Source organism: Ornithodoros turicata, chromosome 6 (assembly GCF_037126465.1).
Source record: "Ornithodoros turicata isolate Travis chromosome 6, ASM3712646v1, whole genome shotgun sequence".
NCBI classification, from domain to species: Eukaryota; Metazoa; Arthropoda; class Arachnida; order Ixodida; family Argasidae; genus Ornithodoros; species Ornithodoros turicata.
In genome coordinates this window covers 24,080,007-24,103,439 of record NC_088206.1, presented here as the reverse complement: position 1 = coordinate 24,103,439, position 23,433 = coordinate 24,080,007, and the positions used below count along the sequence as shown (strand labels likewise).

Sequence of the window (23,433 nt, the reverse complement as noted above, 5' to 3'; positions counted from 1 at the left end):
GCCAAGGTGGAGCCTATTGTATCCGTGCTCTAAGAATTCGAACTGATCTCAGTTCAAATTTATGCCGAAAGTCGTTTGTCATGAAATGAGCTTGAAGAAGTTGTGCGCATGAGGCTGAACATCATGAACATTAACTTAAAGGTTGGACTGGAAAAATGTGTAGGGGAACCTAATCTAAAGGGATTATTCTGGAACATTTGTACATTAGAAGTCTATGTAGTATTCAGTTGCAGATATGGTGCCAGTGAAGCGTTGTCAAACCGAAGAGGATTGCTTATGAGAATGTTCTGTACTATCCTGTATGTGTAGCACTATCCTGGCCTGGCTCTTCTCTTTGACACCCATTTTTTATTTACCCCAGAGGCATTACATAGGGGAAACGTTATAGTGGATGAGGCAATTAAACATAGAAGGACAAAAAAAAAAAAAAAACACGATAAAACCAGAGACACGGAACTCTCTCTCTGGTCTCTGGTTTTATCGCCGTTTTTACAATGTACCAGCTCGCCTGCACCCTTACACTTCTACCATAGAAGGACAAACACAGAGACGTAGGTAGGCAATGGCATGAACAACAGCAAAAACAGAACAACATTATGACAATGATTACAACAACTGCAAAGAAGTAACACTAAAATAAGCAAACATAGTCTGTCATTCTAGTGTACAGGTGTCGAGATAAGTTAATGAACAAGTGCAAAATCAAGGTATTGCAGAACAAACCAAAGTAACGAGATAATGGGTGAATGAAGTGATGTCATAATCACGGCTACGGATAAGTCAAAAGTACGCGGAACAACAGATTAGATGGTGTAGAAAAGAAGGAGCGCTTGGCAAAAGCTTTTGGGGTCATATCTTTGCAATTAGTGCACTATTCCACTCAAGAATTGCTAAAGGAAACAAAAATTTCGAGAATAAGTTAGAAAACTTCAATAGAACCACTCACATTTAAAGTAGGGTTGTGCGAATCTGAATATTTGAAGTCGAATCGATTGGGGGGAAAAAAATGCTGAATATCGAATATTCGTGCAAATTTTACAATACGTGCCTTTTGCACTAAAAGTTTGCGATTTGTAGCCTGTGGCTTTAGCATAATTTTTCTGTCATTAACTGTCACAAGCTAGACATTTAAATCTTGTGTGGGAAGCCCCTACTCTTTCATTTTACATGATAGTGTTTCCGGCTTTTGAGCTGAGTCTACACTTACTGGGGCAATTATCTTGATTTCAAAATTTGATGCCATGCAGTGGCATGTTACACAGATGAGGCTGTAATAGTTTCTGAACATCCGCATGTCACTTGTGAAACAAACAAATTGGCGTCCTGCCTCAGCTTTGCCATGAACATCCTTTAGGTTCTTTGCTTTAGTGTGTATGTCTCACGGGGGCATCTTGTATTGCTGAAAGGCAACCTCCCAGACATCAAACCAAAATTCCCCGCCAACACCGGTAAAGTGCACGTAGGAGGGACGCCACCCCTTCCTCGTGTGATAGATAATTAACTTGGGCTAACGTTATTTCACGCTGAACAACAACGGTCCGCCTGTGTTTTGTTGGTCCTGCAGCACTAGCGGTTTCATAAAGTAGGCTTCACCTCATGCAGAGAAGCATCAGGTGAAGCCCACTTTCGGGGTGGTGTCGTTCATATTCGTGGAATAGTCGAATATTCGGAAAACCGAATATTGGATATTCGATTCGTGCATTGAATACTTCGAGTGATCGATATTCGATTAGAATGCGAGAACTCGAATATTTGCGCACCCCTAATTTAAAGCAATGATCAAGACATGGGGAAATAGTAACTGAGGACTGTATACAACGCTTCTTAATGGTAGGGTGGTGATTATATTGACAGGAGTGAAAGAGCGCAGACAAGCCGGTGCATACTGATGGCTGGAACCGGAGACCTGGAAGAAAAGAAATTTCTTTGACACAGCAATTGTTTATTATGAACCAAATGCTTATATCCACAAAAACCTCCAAAGGGGGGAAAGGGGGTATGACCGAGGGTTTACTCACACAGTTACCCCTCCTGGCGTCCGGTTCATAATAAACAGTTGCTGTGTACAGAGAAATTTCTTTTCTTGCATGTCCCCGGTTCCACCCCTCATTTGTGATTACGTACATATTTTGTGTAAAAGACAGATAAGGTTACTACATAATGATACCATATTACCTACCCCTGTCTTGTTTACCCTCTTACTGTGTATTCGCTCTGTACTATAAATTCTCTCATCTGTACCCAATCTTTTCTTTTCCTTCTTGTTGTTCCTGTTGGCTTCTGTATACAGGGTGTTTCACCTAACATTATAAAAGATAGAACTAAAACATCTACTTCTCTGAACATTATGGGGAACTATCTGAACTATTTAGCTCCAGGGGGGCAGGGGGGGGGAGGTTTTGGCATGACTTCTGAGCACTTTTAATAAATTTAATCTGCAGGATATTGAATTTTTCCTATTGAGCACAGAAATTTGCAAAGGGAGCCTTACGTTTTTTATTGTACACAGTCAGGAAGTGCGTTCCGGATTTACCCCATTTGATTACGAAATACATTCATTACTACAATAGTAATAGCAAAAAAAAAAAAGCAAGACTGTTGTTCTCAGGCGCCAGCAAAGCAAAGCTGCTGAGGCTGCCGGCTGCGCTCAGAAGTGAAGCTAGGAGGCCATGTACCTGCCCCTTATCATTTCCTTTTCGGAGCTGCTTCTGATAACGACAGCATGGTTGCAACACAAAGTTATCTGAAGTAAGAGCGAGACGGAAACAGATAGGGGTGAGTGACCGTTTTTCTTGCGCCACGTGTTGCATTAACTTGAACACGGCCGACAATTCGTGTGCCTCGGAACTATGGTTTTCGCATTCTTTTTTTTTTTTTTTTTTTCAGCTATCACCAAAGTAGCAGGGATGTATTTTGAAATGCAATGGGGTAAACCTGATGAGCAGTTTCTGTTTCTGTAAAGAAAAACATGAGGTTGACTTGGCAAATTTCAGAGATCAATCGGAAACATTCAGTTTCTCGCAAATTAAATTCGATAGAAGTGCTCGGAAGTGATGACAAAATCTTCCCCTAGATAAATAGCGTTGACAGTTGGCCCCACAATGTTCAGGTAAGTAGATTTTAATGCGTTAGCATTAGGACTGTCAAAATGGAAAGCTGTATGTATGTGTGTGTGTGTCTGTGTGTCAGATGGTGAAGCCTCACCTAGGCAGAGGTGTAAGTGGACATGCAAAGGGGATATAAGAGGGTATATCTAAACGGAGTTAAATGATTTGAAATTGAAGTAGTCAAAGGTAATTTACAGTAAGAGGTAAGAGTAATTAAAAGTAATTAAAGCAAGAAAGTTGAGTTTGAAGGTAATGAATGTAAAATGTATGTAATTAAGAGAAAGGTGAAATGATAGTAAAGATTACCATAGGAAATTAAATGCGATAAAAGGTAATTAACTTTAATTAAAGGGGAATTGAGAGTAATTAAGGCAAGTAAACATAATTAAAGGTAATTAAATGAAATTCAAGATTACCTCAGGCATGCTGCAGTTACCTTCGGTAAGTAAAGGGTAATTACAGGGTAATTGAGGCTAATTAATGGTTAATTAAATGGACTTGCATATTGTAATCGAAAGTGTTGAACCAGAAGCCGAGTTGGACCGGAAGTGGATACCCGGAAGTCAAGTATGGATGAAAAAGGCGCTTAATGCTAACGCATTTCTCTCGCATTTACCGCTTAATCGCCACTGAATTTTTCAATATGATGTTTTATCGTGTTAGGTGAAACACCCTGTATATATTTTATGTGTCTGGTTTTTAGCAAATTTAGTTGCTGATTTGAGCCATGTCTGTGTCATCCTTCCTCTTATTCGCACAACCTCAAGCATTTGCCATCACAGTGTTCGTCCACCAGATTGCCTGCGTGTATGATACATTATCTATATAAATATATGTCAGTGTTTTGCATTCAGTGGCAAGAATCTGTCACGATTTGTCTCGCAATTTTTAACTCTCTCCGAAATTCGCAAGAGTGTAGACAGTGGTTCTACCGCGGAGCATTAGAGAGAAGTGTATTCAAACCAGCGTATCGTCTGCAGGCTGCAGAGTCTGGCATCATCAAAGTGCGAACAGCAGCTGGGAAACATGAAGACACCAGACTTGGTGAGACTCTGGGGAATGTTGTATTGCCCTAACTCTTGTCTGTCCATGCAGCACTGCTGTCTGAAAGCCCTGAGATCCTGGAGCCCTTCTTCTTGGGTTGCGATACCAGAAACCCCAAAATTGTGCAGATCTGTTTGGCAGCGATTCAGCGACTCGTCACCTTTGAGGCTGTGTCTCAAGTGAGTTATAAACTTTTTCCTGTCAGCAAAGCAGTCCAAAAGCTTGAGTACTGGCGATGCCTGCCTACCTCATTGGTTGCACGAAAATTCCATTTCTGTAGGAAAAGTATTTAGTGTACCCAAGTGGAGTTTGAGCATCTCGAGTTTTCAACCTCTGGCGCAAATCCTGTGTAGGGCAGCAGGGTAATGTTTGATTTCTGTTGCATGGCAGATTGCAGCAACAAACATCATAACATGCCTGTGGAACCTCATGGAAAGTGGTATTGAAGAGCTTAAGCTCCTACAGACAGTAACGCTACTGCTGACAACGAATACAGTTGTGCAGGGAGATGCACTGGCCAGGGTGAGCACTTGTCCTCTGTATGTACATGTTCCACAACTGTGTAATCCACAACATCACTTGCTGTGCATTCGTTGTCATTGTGCAGGCAATTGTTCTCTGCTTCCGGCTGCACTTCACCAAGAACAGCACCACGAACAACACAGCCTCGGCCACTGTCAGGCAGCTAGTCTCTTCGGTTTTCGAGAGAGTACAGGCTGAGGATGTTGCAGCACAGAACGAGAGTAACAGTGAGCATGTCCTTTCTTACCTTGTGATACCTTCGTGTCCCGGGGAACATTTAGTTGGTACTAGTTTACCTATACAAGTTGAAATGTCAGTATGGGTCAGTACCGCTGCCCTGCAACCCCCACTATTTTGAGATTTGTGTGTTGATCCCGTGGCAGATACATATCAGTCTGGTATACTGTTGCGAGCCGCTGAGGAGGGTAGGTGGCCAGATCCCGACACGGTGGACAAAACGAGGCAGAGGCCGGTTGACGAGAGAGACGACGTATATATTTACATGTTTGTACAGACAGAGACGACGTATATATTTACATGATTGTACAGACAGAGACAACCCGTAGGTTGCAGGTGGCGGCTTAAATAGCCAGCGCGTAGTGGGAATGAGGTTGCAGCCTTGAAGGATTCCGGGAAGCCGTCCTCGTTTTCCCTTTTCATTAGGGAGTGGAAAGATTCCAGTGGTCCTCGGGAAGATGTCCGCTCGCGTACCTAGGGAAGCTCAATATGGCGATATCTCAAGTCACAACAGCTCGTCGCCGCCCCGGGATGACCTCGGACGCACAAGCAGTCCAACACTGGTAGACGGACGAGGTGGTACTTTTCAGTCGGCCAGTAGACACACTGCAAAGTCCCCTGATCAAAGCGTTGACGCAGTCTCCTCAATAAGTGAAATGTCAGGGAGAAGACATGATGACTGAGGTGAGGAGACCGGAACTCTTCTTCAGTAGCCGAGCGTAGATCCAAGACTTCCAGTGGCTGGCCGGGTCTGGCTATCTCGTGTAGGACCCTCGAAGATGAAAGCAACCTCTTGTTTCCTCCCATGTGAATGGCTCAAGCTTCAAAAGGCACCTGGCTACCGGGCTGAGAGTTTTCTGGAAGAATGCTGCGACCGGCGAAACAACAGAACAAAAATCCACAGTCCAGATACACAACCTTAGAGCGCTCTAACCATGTCACCACTTAGCCAGGTTTTTCTGTAAGCTAAATAAGCTTCTAACCAATTTAGGTTCCCCAAAATTTTTTCATCGGACAACATCCCTTCCAGTAGGAGAACACATTTCCCTCGGCTTTATCAAAATAAACAATTTCACTATCACTTTGTTTTTTCCCCGAGCAGTACAACAAGAAAGACACAAACTCATATGTTTTACAAGAATCAAAAATAGCTATGTACAGCTCAGTCTTCACGCTATTATTACTAAACATTAGTTAACAACGACTGAGACAGTCCGCGTTGGTGTGCTTCTTACCCCTTTTGTACCGCACAACGAAGTCGTGTTGTTGAAGTGCTAGACTCCATCTAAGGAGGCGACCGTTTTTGCCCGACATTTGGTTCAACCATGTGAGAGGGCAATGGTCAGTTACCAGAATGAATTGTGTACCGTAAAGATAACACTCGAGTTTTTGAACCGCCCACACCAAGCATGCGCACTCTTTCTCCGAAGCGCTGTATGCTTCTTCTCTAAGTGAAAGTTTTCTGCTCGCATACAGGATGGGGTGCTCTTCTTTGTTTTCGTCCTCCTGACATAGCACGACCCCCATTCCTCTGTTACTCGCGTCACACTGGACAATGAACGGCTTAGTGTAGTCTGGGGATCGGAGAACAGGTGGTTGGGATAGCGCCTCCTTTAGACTACGAAATGCATTTTCTTTGGCCGCGTCCCAATGTATCTGCGTTGGAGCTGACTTTCTCAGTGCGTCCGTTAGCGGACTAGCCATATCTGAGTATTACCGAATGTAGCTCCTATAATAGCCTGTAAGACCTAAAAAGGCGCGCATTTCGGTCTTGTTTTGAGGTTTCGGGAAGTGTGCAATGGCTGACACTTTTAACTCGTCTGGCTTCCGGTGACCTTGTCCAACTCTGTGACCTAAGTACAAGACTTCCGCTTGTCCGAGATGGCACTTCGCCGCTTTTAACGTTAATCCGGCACGCCTCAACCTGTTGAAGACGTCGCGGAGGTGTTCCACGTGTTGGGACCAGGAGTCGGAGAATATGGCTACGTCATCAAGATAGGGGACTGCGTACTTCTCCGCCCCACGTAGTACCTGTTCCATCAAACGAGAAAAACAAAACGGCGCGTTTTTCAGGCCGAAACTTAGCATTAACGGTCTGAAAGTTCCCATCGGCGTCGTGAAGGCCGCGTATCGTTTTGCTCTTTCTGTCATTGGAACTTGCCAATATCCCCTGACAAGATCCAAAGTTGAGATGAATTTGGCTTTACTAACCATTTCTACCCGTTCCTCTAGATTTGGGATGGGATACAGCTGCGTTTTCGTCACAGAATTCAGTTTTCTATAGTCAATGCAGGGCCTAGGCTCTTTGCCCGGAGCCTCAACTATTATCATGGGTGACGCGTAGTCGCTTTCAGCTTGTTCGATTACTTTTAGATCTAGAATGCGCTGAATTTCTCTCTTCATGATTTCCTCCTGGCGTGGAGATATCCTATAAGGTCGGGAGCTTACGGGGACTTCGCTATTCAACTCTATGTCGTGACATATCATGTCTGTTTTTCCTGGTTTGTCGGAGAACAACTGCTCGAACTCGCCTATAAGCTCCCGCAAGTCGTTTAATTGGGGCTCGGAGAGATTTCCTCCTTTCACTACTGACTTCAAAGTTTCATCTATTCCGGGTGCTACTGAGCGAATCTCACCCCATTCAAGAATCTCGGCCGGCTGTTCCTCTGGCACGTTTAGGGCCACACTTACGACATGAGTCGAGTCGACGTACGGCTTCATGAGGTTCGTATGGTACGTTCTCACCTCTTTCTTTCTACCCCTAAATTCGACCATGTAGGTCGTGTCTGATAGTTTCCGTAGGACCGTGAAAGGCCCGTCCCAGTGCACCTAGAGCTTATTTGCCCGCGTTGGTCGTAGAACTAGTACCTTATCGCCCTCTTTATATAGTCTCGGTCGTGCATTGCGATCATAGTACGTCTTGGCGCGTTCCTGCGACTCACGCATGTTTGCTTCAGCAATCTCTCTAGTATCCTGCAGTCCTTGCAGCAGTTCCAAAACGTACTCAACAACAGTATTGTTGCTTTCCTTGCCCTCCCAATTTTCTCTGATTAGCCTCATTGGAGAGCGTATCACACGCCCATATACCAATTCTGCTGGGCTAAAACCCGTTGTCTCGTGTGGCACGTAACGTAACGCGAACATCGCGCCTGGCAAACCTGATTCCCAATCCGTTTTGTACTCATGGGTCAGCGCTCGGAGGACTCGCTTTAGCACGGAGTGCCACTTTTCGACACTATTACTTTGGGGTTGGTACAATGAACTATGGATCACTTTGATCCCGCACTTCTCCAAGAATGTGGTTGTCAGTGCGCTCGTGAATACCGATCCATTATCACATTGAATTTCCTTCGGGAATCCGATGCGCGCGAACACTGATAGCAGACCGTCAACGATCTCGGAAGAGCACTGTTCCTTTAGGGGCACTGCCTCAGGGAACTTTGTGGCTGGACATATCATGGTTAAAATGTACTTGTAGCCTGACTTGGAAACAGGAAGTGGGCCGACAACGTCAATTACTAGCCGCTGGAATGGTTCTGAGATGATAGGTACCAGTGTTAGCGGAGCCTTGCAACGTTCGTTTGGTTTGCCCACTTTCTGACATGTGTCACAAGCTCGCACATACTGTTCCACATCCTTAAAACACCCTGGCCATTACCACTCTTGCAAAAGACGTTGCTTAGTCTTGCGCACACCCAAGTGTCCCGCCCATGAATTGCTGTGACATAATTTTAAAACGTCTCCGCGCAACCCCTGTGGTACCATCAACTGATCAACTACTTTACCCCTTCGATCTGTGTAATGTCGATACAGTATCCCATCTTCGACAACAATGCTCACGTTTCTCTTAGAAATTCCCTCTTCTTGTGCATTCCGGAGTTTACTGAGTGTCGCGTCTTCCCTCTGTAGCCTGACGAGCTGCTCTTTACTGACCCGAACTAGATTTCTCAGCGCTCCGTTCGCCGGTGCAAGATATTCCCCGACCTGGTCTGACTCTGCAGGGTCGCTGTCCCTGGGTTCACTCGTTTCCTCGTCATCATCTCTAAGAGAACTACCTGTCTGATTTACTTGTTGTATTTCAGCAACTTTCACATCTTTCACCAATTCCTCTTTAGCCCTGATTTCGCGTGCTTTCGCTCTCGTTAGAGCGAGTACTTTCTCCTCCTCTATCTTAACGCCTGCCTTGCGCATTAAATGAGCGGTGCGGTTGGACAACAAGTACAAGTACTTCCCAGGCAGTTTGTCAGTAACTGCCGCCTCTGTTTTGAATTCTCCGAAAGGTCCCTTAATGGACACCTGAGCTACCGGCAGACATATGGTCTGCTCCTCTATGACCTGACGGATCCAGACACACTTCGATACATAGTGCTCGGGCAAGATGAATGACGGATGCACCAAATCCAGACTAGCACCACTGTCCCTTAAAACTGTACAGGGGCGACCGTTTACTTCAAATTGATACAGATAGGGCTTCATTAGGTCGTCCTCTTCTGCTTCACTGCTCTCGCTCTCATAAGCTAGAATAACCCGTGGTTTTCTGCACCCTGCCGCGATGTGGCCTTCTTCTTTGCATCTATGACAGATAATAGGCCGTTTCGTCTCGAACGCGTTTACCCTCTGTCTTTCATCGCGACTTTCTCTACGCCTGTTCTCCTCGCTTACGGGGTGTTCTCGGCTAGACGTCTCCGCGGCATTGTTTCGCTGTTCCCGTTTTCGACCGTTCTCGGGAAACTGCTTTTTGTGTCTCCCAGACGCCTTTCCGTCCTTTAGGTCCATCCCCCTCAAAGCGATGTACTCGTCAGCTAAATCTGCGGCTGCTTCAATCGTCACGATCCCGGATTTTTCTCTGACCCACGTGCGCACCTGATTTGGTAGCTCATTGAAAAACTGCTCGATGGCAATAGCTTCCAATATCTTCTCTGGGTCCCCAAATGCTTCCGCACTCTTCATCCATTCCCGGAGATTAGCTTTGATGTCAAACGCTCTTTCAGCGTAACTGTTCACATTTCTGTTTTCCCTGTCACGGAACCTTAGGCGGAATGCCTCTGCCGACAACCGAAACCGCTTTAGTAGACTTTGTTTGACCTTGTCGTAGCATTTAGCTTCTTCCGCGGACAAACGTGCTATACTATCGGCTGCTTCACAAGGAATAACTGTCAGAAGCCTAGCCGGCCACGATTCCTTCGCATAGCTTTCCCTTTTGCACGCACGTTCAAAATTTACCAAAAATAGACCAATGTCTTGCCCTATTTTGAACGGCTGAAGAAGCCTAGACATATCTAGGTTTTCTGTCCTGACGGTGGGTTGCACACTTTGAGATTGACTAGCTCGCTGACGACTAAGTTCAGCCTCTAGTCTCAGCTTCTCCAACTCTTTCTCCTTATTTTCGCGTTCCTTCTCTTCCTTTATATGTTGGAGGGTCTCCATTACATCGTCATCGCCTAAGTCGGCCTCTGTAATCGCTTCAGTGACTTGCGCCTTCTTTGTCGCACTGCTAACGTTTAACCCAAATTCCCGACACACACGAAGCAAATCGGTCCTAAGGAATTGTGTTAAATCCATGATACCAACGGTAATGTTGCCCGCACACACCTCCGATATATTACACAACTCAGCTAATATAAACAGAGGGACTCCTGGAATAGAATTAATTGACCCAAAATTCTAATCCTGGCCAAGGGCAAACATAATCAGATCACTCACCGGTTGAACACCATAACCGTGGACTCCGTTCCGCTGTTGATCACCAGTAGAGCGCCGTAGACTATCCCGTCGCTGCCATCCAGTTGTTGCGAGCCGCTGAGGAGGGTAGGTGGCCAGATCCCCACATGGTGGACAAAATGAGGCAGAGGCCGGTTGACGAGAGAGACGACGTATATATTTACATGATTGTACAGACAGAGACGACGTATATATTTACATGATTGTACAGACAGAGACAACCCGTAGGTTGCAGGTGGCAGCTTAAATAGCCAGCGCGTAGTGGGAATGAGTTTGCAGCCTTGAAGGATTCCGGGAAGCCGTCCTCGTTTTCCCTTTTCATTAGGGAGTGGAAAGATTCCAGTGGTCCTCGGGAAGATGTCCGCTCGCGTACCCCGGGAAGCTCAATATGGCGATATCTCAAGTCACAACAATACCCATACGACACGATTCGTACGGTAATGAAATGCACCGTTTATTTACGCAGATGTAGCACACGCTACAAAGGATGAGGAAGTGTTTCACCGCTGGTGCGTCACATAATGTAACCTTATGGCGAATTCACATGGTCAAAATATAGCAATATGGCCTAGCTCATGAAAAATGCTAGCCTGGCACCTGCGGTGGGTCACATGACACTTGTCATATGAACGTGAGTGCCTGGAATCTGGCGGTTCAAGTCCATTGCGGTGTCGCTGAGGCACCATGGTCACTCCTGTTCTGGATCCGTTGTCTGCTAACGCATGTTAAGTTCAGTTCAAGGGCCCCCCACGATGTGTATGATGGCGCCCATATTTTGCATATTGGTTGCTGTGCTACACACGTTTTTGTGACCATGTGCACACGGGCTGTTGCGATTTCAGTATGGGCTCCAAACTGTAGCAGAGGGCAAACATCAAATTTTGCGTCAAACTCTACAAATCTGCAGCAGGGACATTTGAGATGATACAGCAGGCTTACGGAAATGAGGCAGTCAGTTGTGCAAGGTGTTCTGAGTGGCACTCATGCTACAAGGTGGAACATCGTTGGAAGATGAGGAGAGGCCAGGGAGGCTATCTACAAGCACAGCCCCCCGAAATGTCGATGTAATAAGGGAACTTGTGCATGGGGACCATAGACATCGCGTTCAGGACATTGCTCACATCGTCGATGTGTCATATGGCACAGTGCAGGGGAACCATCACATCTGTTTTAGGCATGCACGGCATTACGGCCAAATTTGTGCCAAGGATCCTGCCCACAGAACAGGAGGAGTATCGTGTTGAGCTCTGTCGGGACCTTCGTGTGCAGGATTTGAACGACCCAACATTCATGTAGGGGTCATGAGACGAGAACGTGGGTATACGATTATGATCAGGAGACCAAACAACAGTCTTCGCAGTGGAAGAGCCCAGCATTCCGAAGACTGCAGGAGGTTAGGCAAGTCAGGAGTGCGACCAAGTGCATGCTGATCTTTTGAGGTGTTCACGAATTGTGCACCGTGAATTTGCCCCTGAGGTCCACACCCTTAGCGCACAGTTTTACTGTGACGTTCTCAGTCATTTGAGGGAGAACATTCAGAGCAAGAGGCCTGAGCTGTGGCGCAGGGGCAATTCGACAAGCTCACAGAGCATTAGAAACTCAGCAGTTTTGGGTCACAGCGGTATAGTCACCATTCCTCACCTGCCCTACTGGCCGGATTTGTCCCCCTGCGACTTCTTCCTCTTCCTCACAATGCAGTTTTGGCTGAAGGGTCGCCGTTTCGAAGCTGTGAACGAGCTGTAGCGTGAATCGCAGAAGATGCTGAAAATGCTCTGAGAACAGGACTTCCAGGGAGCCTTCCGAAAATGTGAAGCAGCTGGGAGCAGTGTATCAGTGTACAAAGAAATTTATTTGAGGGTGATAATAGCGAAACTTAAACAAAGTATGAAATATGAAAGATGAAGGTCACTGAAAAGGTTAGCCAGCTGTAGGAATCGAACTCACATCTTCTGGATTGCCGGTCCAGGGCTCTACCAATTGAGCTAAGCTAACACGCCTTCTCAGCAACTTCCAGGGTGCGTCATCTGAGGGGACAAACCAACCACTCTCTCTCACTCATCCTCCTTTCACTCTTACATTTTTGCTCCTGACATTGAGGCCTGTATGTATTTGTCCCTTCTATGTTGTTCCAGCCTCAGAACATCAATTCTTTCATGTTAAACAAAGTAGATACTTGCCTTCTTATGCGCCTATAGTCTAGGAACTTTTTGATACCACCTCGTAGTTTGACGCCCTGCTGCCTAGCTGGATCGATGCCAGACGAGAAAAGTGCTAACTGGCAAATTGGTTATGGTAGGAACATGCCACGAGAACACACTCGATTGCCATGCTTTGACCGAGAGAATGCAGTTGCTCAGAATCTGGCAAAGAAAGCAGCCAGGAAATGACTATGTGAATTCGTCATCGGCGTCTTTAAAAAATAATGTGGCGACATTCTAATTCTCTAGCCTGGCTCGATGACCTCTTAATAAACACTGCTTTACAATTGAGCAAGGAATTTTTAAAAAGTTCCTTTGTGCGCTAAATGTGTAATCTGTGACCAATTCACACATTTGTACTGGTGCTCTTTTGTATATGTACTTTGTCGATATTTGTTGCTTATGCTAAATATAAACTTGCTCTGCAAAACCAGTTTGAAACGACTCCTTACGAGGTTGTATTTTCAGCTAAAGCCAGTGAGCTGAATGTAGAGGAACTAAAAGTGGGAAGTCGAAACCCTCCGAAGTCCTTACGGCCCTGCGCAGCAGATGCCTTTTTACTCTTTCAGGTAAACAATAAATATGAAGGTAGAACATTTCCACAGGGTTTAATATGTCGTTTATTAATGTCGTGCAGGACCTTGTTCAGATGGTTAATGCTGATCAGCCCTTATGGTTGGTGGGGCTGACCGAGATGACACGGACACTTGGTCTGGAGCTGTTAGAGTCCATCTTATCCGGCTTCCCTCAAGTCTTTGTGAGGCATGCAGAGTTTGGGTTTCTGCTCAAGGAGCGTGTCTGTCGGCTGCTTATCAAGCTGTTCTCACCAAACGCCCGTCCAGCGCCCGACCGACCGTTCTTTCCCATCTCGATGCGTCTCATCCGCATGGTGTCCGTCCTTATCCACAAGTTTTATACCACGCTGGTGACAGAGTGCGAGATCTTCCTCTCCCTGGTGGTGAAATTTCTAGACCATGAGAAGCCTCCCTGGCAGCGAACCCTTGCACTGGAAGTGCTGCACAAGATGTGTACGCAGCCAGATCTCCTCAGGCAAGTGCAGTGTTTTATGTAGCGAAAAGTGTTAATGGTTTCGTGCTTTTGCAGGAGCTTCTGTGAGAGTTATGACATGAAAGACCACAGTACGAAAATCTTCCAAGACATGGTGAATGCCCTAGGTGCTTATGTGCAGGCACTTTTCACCAATGACCATCATGGTGTTGTGGCCAGTCCTCCTCTGGGACCCACTATGGTTCAGCCCCCTCAAGCTGCATTCCTCTACAGGGGTGTGTGGATGCCCCTTCTTACCCAAGTCACTGGCCCAGGGGCAAAAGCCACGTAGTGAGTGTCGATCCATTCATTAGAGGAGGGAAGTCATTACGAAACACTTTGTCCAGAATCAAGTTATCCCAAGTAGGGGTGGCCCCTCGAATCCCCTTTTATTTCCACTGAAAGAGTGAAGTATGGCAGTGGCAGGATCAAGCCTGCAATTTGAATCTTTCATGTTCTTATGCACCTTGAGGCTTGTGTTGTATTTGCAAGTTTTTGTGTTCCAGCCTTGAGACAGTACTTTCCGTCATATTTATTTCTACTGTTCTGGACAAGCTGTATGAAGAATGTGATGCCACTCAGTAGTAGCAGCCAGAAGCCGCAATCCAGGTGGCACCAAAATGGCATTCTGGTCTCTACTTCTCTATGTTCTATCTACAGGGTGGTCCACCAACCATGATAGAAATTCATAGTAAAAAACGTAGGCCCCGGAGAGACATGCGGTCAAGGAATTTTTTCTGTCAATAACTTTTGCCACATATTGGGAACATTTTTATTTCATTTCAATTGATGGAAAGTTAATTTCTTGAGTTGAACTCCGAAATTTCCCAAGGCAACCTAACGTTTTCTTTGCTGAATTGGGTTCCCTGTGGTCATTTTACTCAGTATAGCACATAATCCCACTCATAATGCAATGGCAATACGCTGTGCAAGTGCGTCTCTACGCATGAGAGGAGGCAATGAGAGGGAAGAGTGAGGGCGCCACCGGCGCCAATGGGGCTTTCCGAGTGGAGAGGAGATATGCGCAGAATGCTCGGTTACTTGCTGAGCATATTGCCGAAATAGATCCGCCAAAAATCCATGGAAATGAGCCCTTGGCTCCGCCTCTTTTTGACGGCTCGTAGTTTGAGCGCAAAAGTGCAAAGGAAGAAGGTTACATTGACACGCCACATGGGGGGGGGAAAGGATTACAAGCCGTCGGGTGACCTCATTTTTGATAAGATAGCTCTGATTCCCGCACTCACCGCTCGTGTTTGTTCCGTGGGTAAGGCTTGTAACCCTTTCCCCCTCGTGTGGCGTGTCAATGTAACCTCCTTTCTTCGCAACTTCGCGCTCAAACTACAAGCCGCCAAAAAAGAGGCGGAGCCAAGAGCTCATTTCCACGGATTTTCGGCCAATTTATTTCAGCAATTGCTATTGCATTACAAGTGGGATTATGTGCTACACTGAGTAAAATGACCACGGGGAACCCATTTCAGCGAAGAAAACGTTGGGTTGCGTTGGGAAATTTCGGAGTTCAATTCAAGAAATTAACTTCCCACCAACTGAAATGAAATAAAAATGTTACCAATATGTGTCAAAAATCCCAGACAAGGGATTTTTGTCTGGCAGAAAAAAATCCCTTGACCGCATGTCTCTACTTCTCTATGTTCTATGTCTCTATCTCTACTTCTCGATGTCCAAGACACACACATCATTGTGGGTCGGTAACATAATTTTAAAAAACACCTCGTTGGTAAAAAAAAAAAACTTTGTTAAAACAGGTGACGTGAAAGTACTGCCAGTATTTAAAACTGCTCTGTCACTAGCACTAATATTTCAAAGTTTCCAACATAATGTCATGAAATCCTTGGCTGCACTGTGAGATTTCCGCCTTTTCCAAACTACCCTAAAGGGGCATTAAAGTGCAAAAATTTATCCTCGCAGATTAAAAGGTGCCATTACATTGACACCAACTTGAAAGCAACGGGATTCATTGGTTACGTCGTTCGTGATTTATGAGACAAAGAAACCGCAATTTCAGCTTTCCCTCTCCCTCTCCTACTCAATGGTGCGACAATGCGGAGAAGCTTAGGAATGATCTCCTCAAATAACTTCTTGTGATGGTTGGATAAATTGTTTGAGGAGACCAGTGGGGGCAGCCTCTGCACTGTCATCCTTCTTGAGAAGCAGAGGAAGAAGGAAAACGTAAACTGCGGTTTCTTTTGCCCATAAATCACGAACAACAACACGCATGGCTCTCATTCCTTTTGTGTCGGTGTCAGAGTAACAGCACCTTGTATTCCACGACGAGAATCTTTTGCACTTTAGTGCCCCTTTGACTCTGGCTATGTGAAGCTCACTGTAGTTCTCACCCAGTGTGGAAATGCTGGAACGTGTGGATCCCCCAACGATTGCTGAGGGCTACGGGGTGTCAGTTGCTTATGTCTGCCTGCTGGACGTGGTCAACAGCATTGCGTGCATCGTGAACGAGAGCACTGACGAGGCCTTGCACCGCCAGCTGGTCTCTTCCTCCTGGTGTGGCCTCTTGGCTGCCCTGGCTTTGCTTCTGGATGCCAGGTGAGGAGGAACCGTTCACAAAGAAGACATTGTTGACATTTGCTTTGTGTGGACGTGCAGCATGGATGAAGCAGCCACTGAAGAAATCCTCAAGATAATGCAGCAGTACACGAGCCTCTGTGGCCATCTAAACATGTCCACTCCGAGAGATGCGTTCATCACGACTATCTGCAAGGGATCGTTGCCCCCACACTATACACTCACTGTAAGTCTCTTCAGGCATGAATAATTGTAGTAGCATTTTCTGTAAAAGTTGGTTATTGTTTTACTGAACAGATGTCCATGATGGCTACTGCATGAATGTTCCATAGAAGCATCACATCCCCCAAACTAGACATTTTATTTAGGATGCTCCTTACATTCAGCAAAATACAGTAGCTCATGACTGCTGTTGGTACTGAAACCATACCATGTTTCACATATGATAGGATGCCGTACCGTATGAAACCATAGAACATAGGCATCCACAATTTTTTCACATGCAAGTACAATAGTTTTTTGCTGTGCAATCATATTCTTCTGCAATGAACTTCTGTACTATGAAATTACTACTACAGTGAAGAGAATTGCTGGGACTGTCCAGCACCTGTCACTTTGCCTTTTCCTAGGAGTCTTAAAGTCCTGTCAGCACCATTTATTACTTTTTTTTTTTTTTTGATTGCGTGTTAGCGCCGCGAAGCAACTGTGGCTATGAGCGGCGTACAGACGTGGACAGAAGGAGAGAGGACAGCAGGAAGGAGTGGGGGACAGGGGGATTAGTATGCGTCCTGGGCCGACTTCCATTTATTACTTGAACAATAGAATTTGGTAAGATTGAGTACCTCCCAAACATACTTTTTCCTAACATCAATGCAACATAGAAAACTTGAAGGGAATTGTAAAACAAGATGGAACTTCACCATGAAACATTTATGCCTTAAATGGCCATGGTTGCAAGCAGAAAACATTGATAGCCAAGCTGTGTTGGACTAGAAATAAAGAACAACTCCCATCCACAAGGTTTTTAGCACTGATGCAGGAAGCTGACTACATCCTTGCCAACTTTTCTCACTGCGATTCAGTCTGCGATGAACGCCAACATGCGTGGCTATTGAATAATGAGAAAGATTCCCATGTTGAAGTTCAGAAAGTACAGAGTCCAAGGCTGTGCTAGGGATTTTTCAATATCTAAACAGCTTGCGTTCATTTGGTTCAGGGCTTTTGGCTCGCACGTTTGGTTTCTACTAGGGCTATGTGAATATTCAACATTTCAAATACGAATCGAATATTTTCAGTATTCGTATTTGATTTGATTCTATATTTGTGGCTTTCGAATAAATTGAATATCTTCGAATATTCGAGATTTCCCAAATTCACACGTCTTATACGCACTAAACCCATGCAACGTTCTTCCGATGGGAACACACTGTAATGGTGCGTTGCGTGCCTGTGACATCAGCACTGCGCAGAATCATCAAGCGTATCCGCCAATCATTTCTCGCTGGCTTCTCGCCAGTCCGGCAGGATGCGCGTCGTCCGGTTCAGCTCCACTAGCGATACGTACGCAATAGATGGCTGAAATTTTACGTTATAAATCCATGTAATGTGCCAAAGGTGCAGGGAGCACTCTCCCAGAGTTTGCCAAGATGAAAAGTGCCATCTGCAATGCACACTGTACAGCTTTCTAACACTCATGGCTTTCCATGAAAGTGTGCTGGTGCACCACTGAGAAGAACAACAGGTAGTGCACCATTAAGTGCATCTCCTGTTTTTCTGATGACCATGACTGGGAAATGGCTTATGTGAGCCAGTTGGGTGATTCCACCTTAGGCAAGGTACTCCGGACACCATCAGAAAATTCTTCAAACTTTGTAGGCACATGTTTCCGTATATGATATTTGAGTGCACATAAGATTGAAGTTTTTTTTCCTTGCACAATAAAAGAGCGTGCCAAAGTTTCAGTGTCCGACTGTGGTGCATGTAATGACCGTGGGAGCGCTGTGAGAAATTAACTGGTCGATATTCACGTTTTTCTTGTGACAGCCGCCCGTGCTGTTCGTGCTGCTATATGAGAACCCAGAGAGTCGAATATTTTCCCCAGGACGTCGAAAGCAGCACGATGGCTTCACAAGGACACTATAGAGAAATGTAGATTGAGTGTGTGTCACAGCTTGCACGGTACGTGCATGAAAATTCGATTTTTACATCCAGGTCTCTAATGCAAGTAAAGATGAGCTATTATATATTTATATTTGATTGATTACATTAGTAGTTGTGGCAAGGATAATCCGACTCGCACACATAAAAATACTGTTCAGGCGTCAGAACGTTTCTCATCAACTCATCGTCCAGTGAAGATACATGGTTGAAGTTCATTTGAAAATATATCTTCTGTCTGTGCTTGTTCATGTAGTTAGCGCAGTAGACACGGTCTTTACTTAATTTCATGTTCATGAAAAAGATACAGATGGCAAAGCAACGGCGAGTCGAAACAGTGTCAAAACACAACTGTTACAAACGACATCACTACTGGCAACAGCTAGAGGAACCACTCACTCTCGCAATGACTCCAAACTAAATTAGGTTTTGTGCCTGAAGCCCGATACGGCTCCAGTGCGGGTGGCTCTAATCTTGTTACTCTCGTCGCTGTTCGTTACCACCAGCGGCGGCTCCTGACACAGCAAAGTACACGCCGACGGACACAGAAATCGTTGTCTATGCTTCCATGCTAACTGAAGGACGTCTCCTTGGGTAGACTACAAGTACCACGGTTCGCTGTCTCAAGAAAAACGCGAATATCGACCAGTGAACTTCTCGCAGAGCTTCCATGGTCTACATGTACCACAGTCTGACACTGAAACTTTGGCGCGCTCTAACTTTTCTTGTGCAAGGAAAGGACATTTGATTTTCTGTGCACTCAAATATTATATATGGAAGCATATTCCTACAAAGTTGGAAGAATATTCAAGGTGGTGTTTTTTAGATATGGGCGCTCAAAAACCACACTTTTTCAAATGTTGCGTGTTGTAGATTCCTGTGTGCGTGACAGCACCCTGGGACCTAAATTTGATACCAAATTATAGAGCTCAGTCTCCGCTACATGACGATATGTTTCTCGTTTCACCGGCATGTACACAAGTGCCGTAATAAGCGCAAGAATATGAGCGATGTTCGTTGTTGTTGCCAACTTTATGTATTTTTAGCTGCAAAATAGCAAACCCCCCCGAAAGTGATTCAACGCACTAGAAGCCAACGTAGCTGAGAGTGCGTGGAGAAAATTCAAAGCCGTGAATGCGTTCGTTGGAAAGATATTGAACTGCAAAATCGCTATGCCTGAAAAAACTCTTGGTGAGCTCTTGTAGCAAAGAACCTTGATGTGTGCAAGTGCCACTATTTTCTTTCCAGGTACTGAGCTCCGCATTTCCCAAGGTGAACCCCCCTCATGTAAGAGGTGATGGCCCATCAACACCTTCCCTAGGGCCCTACCTCGGGGGTGATGAGACCCCCCGGCAACAAGTTGTGGCAGTGGGCACTCCCCTACCAACTCCTTCACTCGGCGCACACCAGGGACCAGTCATGGTAGGTTTTCAAAGTCCACTGCATTGAAAGTTTTGAAGAAAATGCACTGTAAGAGAAGTTACATGAAACATATTCTGGGAGCTACTTGCTGAAATCTTCCGTTATCCTAATTTGTCCGCAGTCTGCTACTTTGTTTTAAAAAATGGGCTATTTTCAACTCTCTCTGTTTGGATCTGAATAATTTTATTGTACAAGGTGTCTCAAAAGTAAAGAACACCCATATCAAATGAAAACAGTTTGGTAGGTAGATGATGATTTAATTCCAGATGCAAGGACATCAATTAGGCACCTGTTAGACACCTATTAGGTCATGTCACCAACATGGTGGCAATGCTGCCATTTCGGGGCCAACTTCAGTATTTTTAATGGGAGTGTAGGTGTGACCATCAAATGGCAGAATTTTTTGCCAGAAATACAATGGTGTGCTTCATGTCAACATAACTTTATTCATTCCCATGGTGGCATCTGTTTGTTGACCTCACCATTCACAAGGAAACTTGCTTCATCACTGACAGTGCCTGATAGGAACAATAAGGGTGTGAGGGATCGGGACTCAGGTTCACCTCCCGTGGCTAGCACAGGAGGGAGATACATGCGCAGGGGACGTCAGTGGTCTGCGCGCGCGCAACAGGGGAGAAGGGGGAGAGAGAGGAGGGAACAAGGAAGGGAAGGTTAGAGAATGAAAGATGGAAGTCACTGAAAAGGTTAGCCAGCTGTAGGACTCGAACACACATCTTCTGGATTGCCGGTCCAGGCCTCTTCATTAATTTCTTAGGCAATTTGAGGCTTTGTATGTATTTGACGTTTCTATGTTGTTCCAGCGTCAGAACATCAGTTCTCTCATGTTCAAAGGTTAGAGAATCCGGCATGCTGGAGAGTGAGTGGCGTTTGGGACATTTCGGCAATGTGAGAACTCTTATCGGAAATTGTAAATACTTGTGCAACATTAAAGTGTGCGACTACCTTCGTCGAACCTAACAAGTGGGGGCGCGTCTCAGCAACCCAAGGTGAAAATATCACCCGATGAAGTCAGCGGGACGCCAAATGAGGAGGTAGACGCCGGCATCGCGATACAAAGTTTGCTTGCACAAACTGACGGCTCTCTTCTTCAAAGGGAACAATAGCGGGCCAAGTTTGGCAACTTCTGATGAACACCCCAATCGATACAACTTTCCAAGGCGCTCCATCACCGTCAGGCACGGCAGGTATCGGGGCAGTGCGCCCGACCACAACCGCCGCAACGTCGCTACTGCCATCGAGACCCAGCGGTGCGTTCTCAATCTTGCCAAGATTTTCGTGCTACGAGGACCGGCAGTCGTTGGACAGGTTCTTGCTGCGACGGGAAGAATTCTGCCAAGCTTCGGGCATAACTGGAGACCACGCAGTTGTACAGGCAAGTAGTACCTGGAGCACTGGACGGCAGCACGAAGCTATGGTGGCGCTTTGTCGGCAAGTTCGGTGACTGAGGAACCTTCGTGAACGCGTTCCGAAAGGAAGTCATATCCGACAACTACAAACAACACCTGAAATCGGAGTGGCATTGTTGGACACAACACCCGCAGGAGAATCTCCGCCATTTTATACACGTGATCGCAGAATACTTCGATCAAATCGGGGAGAGCGTGCCAGACGATGAAAAAGTGCTTACCACCAGGAGGCTGATGTGTCCCAAATTCCAGGATTTGGCGAAGATTATGCTGTTCAAAAACCTGCGCGAGATGGCCGAGGCTGCTGGTGGATTAATGGAGAAGGCATGGAGCCATTTGTGTTACAAGCTACCCCCACCAAGCGGCAGCAAAGTAGCTCAAGACTTGGCGTTTGTTGAGGACACCCTGCAAATCCAGCCATCAAGTCAATCGAGAGGTTGAGGAGCCACTGCATGTGCTTGACCTCTACAACCATCAGCCCTCCAACGGCCACCCCCTGTTGACTCTGAGCCAAGGAACACCCAGCCATCCACAGCGTGGGACAGCAGCGCTGGATACGGTAGAAACCAGGCAGGCCATCAATGGCAGTTCCACAAAGAGGGCTTTAGCAATGCTGAAGCTGCAGCTAGGGCACGGAATCAGCCGCAACTTTGCCATCGTTGTGGAGGAATGAGCCACATGGCGAGGCAATGTGCTACAAGACTGTCCAGAGGACAGCCCCGCTGCTATGCATGCAACGGTGTTGGACACCTTCGGGCCAACTGTCCGGGAAACGCGCGGGTGTAGGCACTGACCCGGCCAGCACCTACGACGCATTGCTGCAGGTAGCAGCCACAGCCGACCGCAGGGAGCCCTTGCTGGAGGTGACAGTAGGAAACAGCGTCTTCCAAGCATTGCTGGACACCGGATCCAGCGTGAGCCGTTTTGGAGATGCAGCTATGGCAGCGGCCCAGTCAGCAGGTGCAGCGCCTCGAGAGGGGTCTCATTCCCTCCGCTTAGCAACTGGATATACCAACACAGCACAGTCAGTCAGGTACAGAATTCGCTGGTCTGGCGGCAGCCATAAACAGCACTTTCTTCATATGGCAGGCCTGTGAAGGGAGGTAGTGCTAGGGAGAGACTTCCTTGTGGCAACAGACATTTCGGTTCACATGGGACGCGGTGGGTGGACTCTGGGTACTGATCCACAACAGTTGGTTAACTTCGTACGTTCTCCAAATAAAGGCCATTCCCCACCGGCAATTGCTGACGATGTGTATGTATGATTGAACCCGCAGCAAGCCCTGGGTTAGTGCGCCAGTGTTGGTCCCTAAAAAGTCAGGAGGCTACCGTCTGGCCATTGACTGCAGAGCATTAAACTCCAAGACCCGTGTTCCAGTCTACCCGATGCCCAGGACAGACTTGCCGCTGGCACAGCTGGGACAGGCGCAATGGTTTTCAAATCTCAACCTCTCTCAAAGCTTCTTCCACATCCCTCTTGCACCAGATGACATTGCAAAGACTGCTTTCCTTTGTCCCCAGGGCACATTCCAATTCACACGAATGCCCTTCGGACTAGCAGGTGCCCCAGCTACGTTCCAAATGCTAATGGACAAAGTTTTGCACGGTATTAAGCATAAGTGGCATTTCTGGACGACGTGCTCATATACTCAGAGTCCTTAGAAGACCACATTGTACAGGTGCAAGAGGTGTTAGATAGGATACGTGCAGCTGGTCTTACAATCATCCCGGAGAAAATTTAGTTGTGTAGGCAATCACTCAAGTTCCTCGGTCATATCATTTCCCCAGGGGAATGCCGTCCTGACCCGGGGAAGTTGAAGCAGTACAGTCGTTTCCCTGCCCTGGAAACACTAAGGATCTACAGGCATTCCTTGGCCTCACTGGCTACTATCGGAATTTTATACCAAACTTTTTGGAAACTGCCAGGCCGTTGACAATGCTCTTGTGGAAAAACTGCGTGTGGACCTGGGGTGCCGACCACGTGGCTGCCTTCTCGGCCCTCAAACATAAGCT

The 23,433-nt window shown here is 46.3% G+C and overlaps 1 protein-coding gene across 1 annotated transcript in view; it reads left to right on the top strand.

Annotated features, from left to right (window-relative positions):
• The window catches only part of LOC135396438 (protein MON2 homolog), a 118,707-nt gene that overhangs the window by 5,033 nt on the left and 90,241 nt on the right, over positions 1 to 23,433 (top strand). Inside the window, exons 3-12 of the mRNA XM_064627402.1 lie at positions 4,088 to 4,151; positions 4,203 to 4,330; positions 4,542 to 4,673; positions 4,759 to 4,900; positions 13,298 to 13,398; positions 13,467 to 13,879; positions 13,934 to 14,167; positions 16,235 to 16,435; positions 16,496 to 16,640; positions 19,820 to 19,993. Coding sequence (XP_064483472.1) covers positions 4,088 to 4,151; positions 4,203 to 4,330; positions 4,542 to 4,673; positions 4,759 to 4,900; positions 13,298 to 13,398; positions 13,467 to 13,879; positions 13,934 to 14,167; positions 16,235 to 16,435; positions 16,496 to 16,640; positions 19,820 to 19,993 — 1,734 coding nt within the window. The remainder of the gene's footprint in view (positions 1 to 4,087; positions 4,152 to 4,202; positions 4,331 to 4,541; positions 4,674 to 4,758; positions 4,901 to 13,297; positions 13,399 to 13,466; positions 13,880 to 13,933; positions 14,168 to 16,234; positions 16,436 to 16,495; positions 16,641 to 19,819; positions 19,994 to 23,433) is intronic.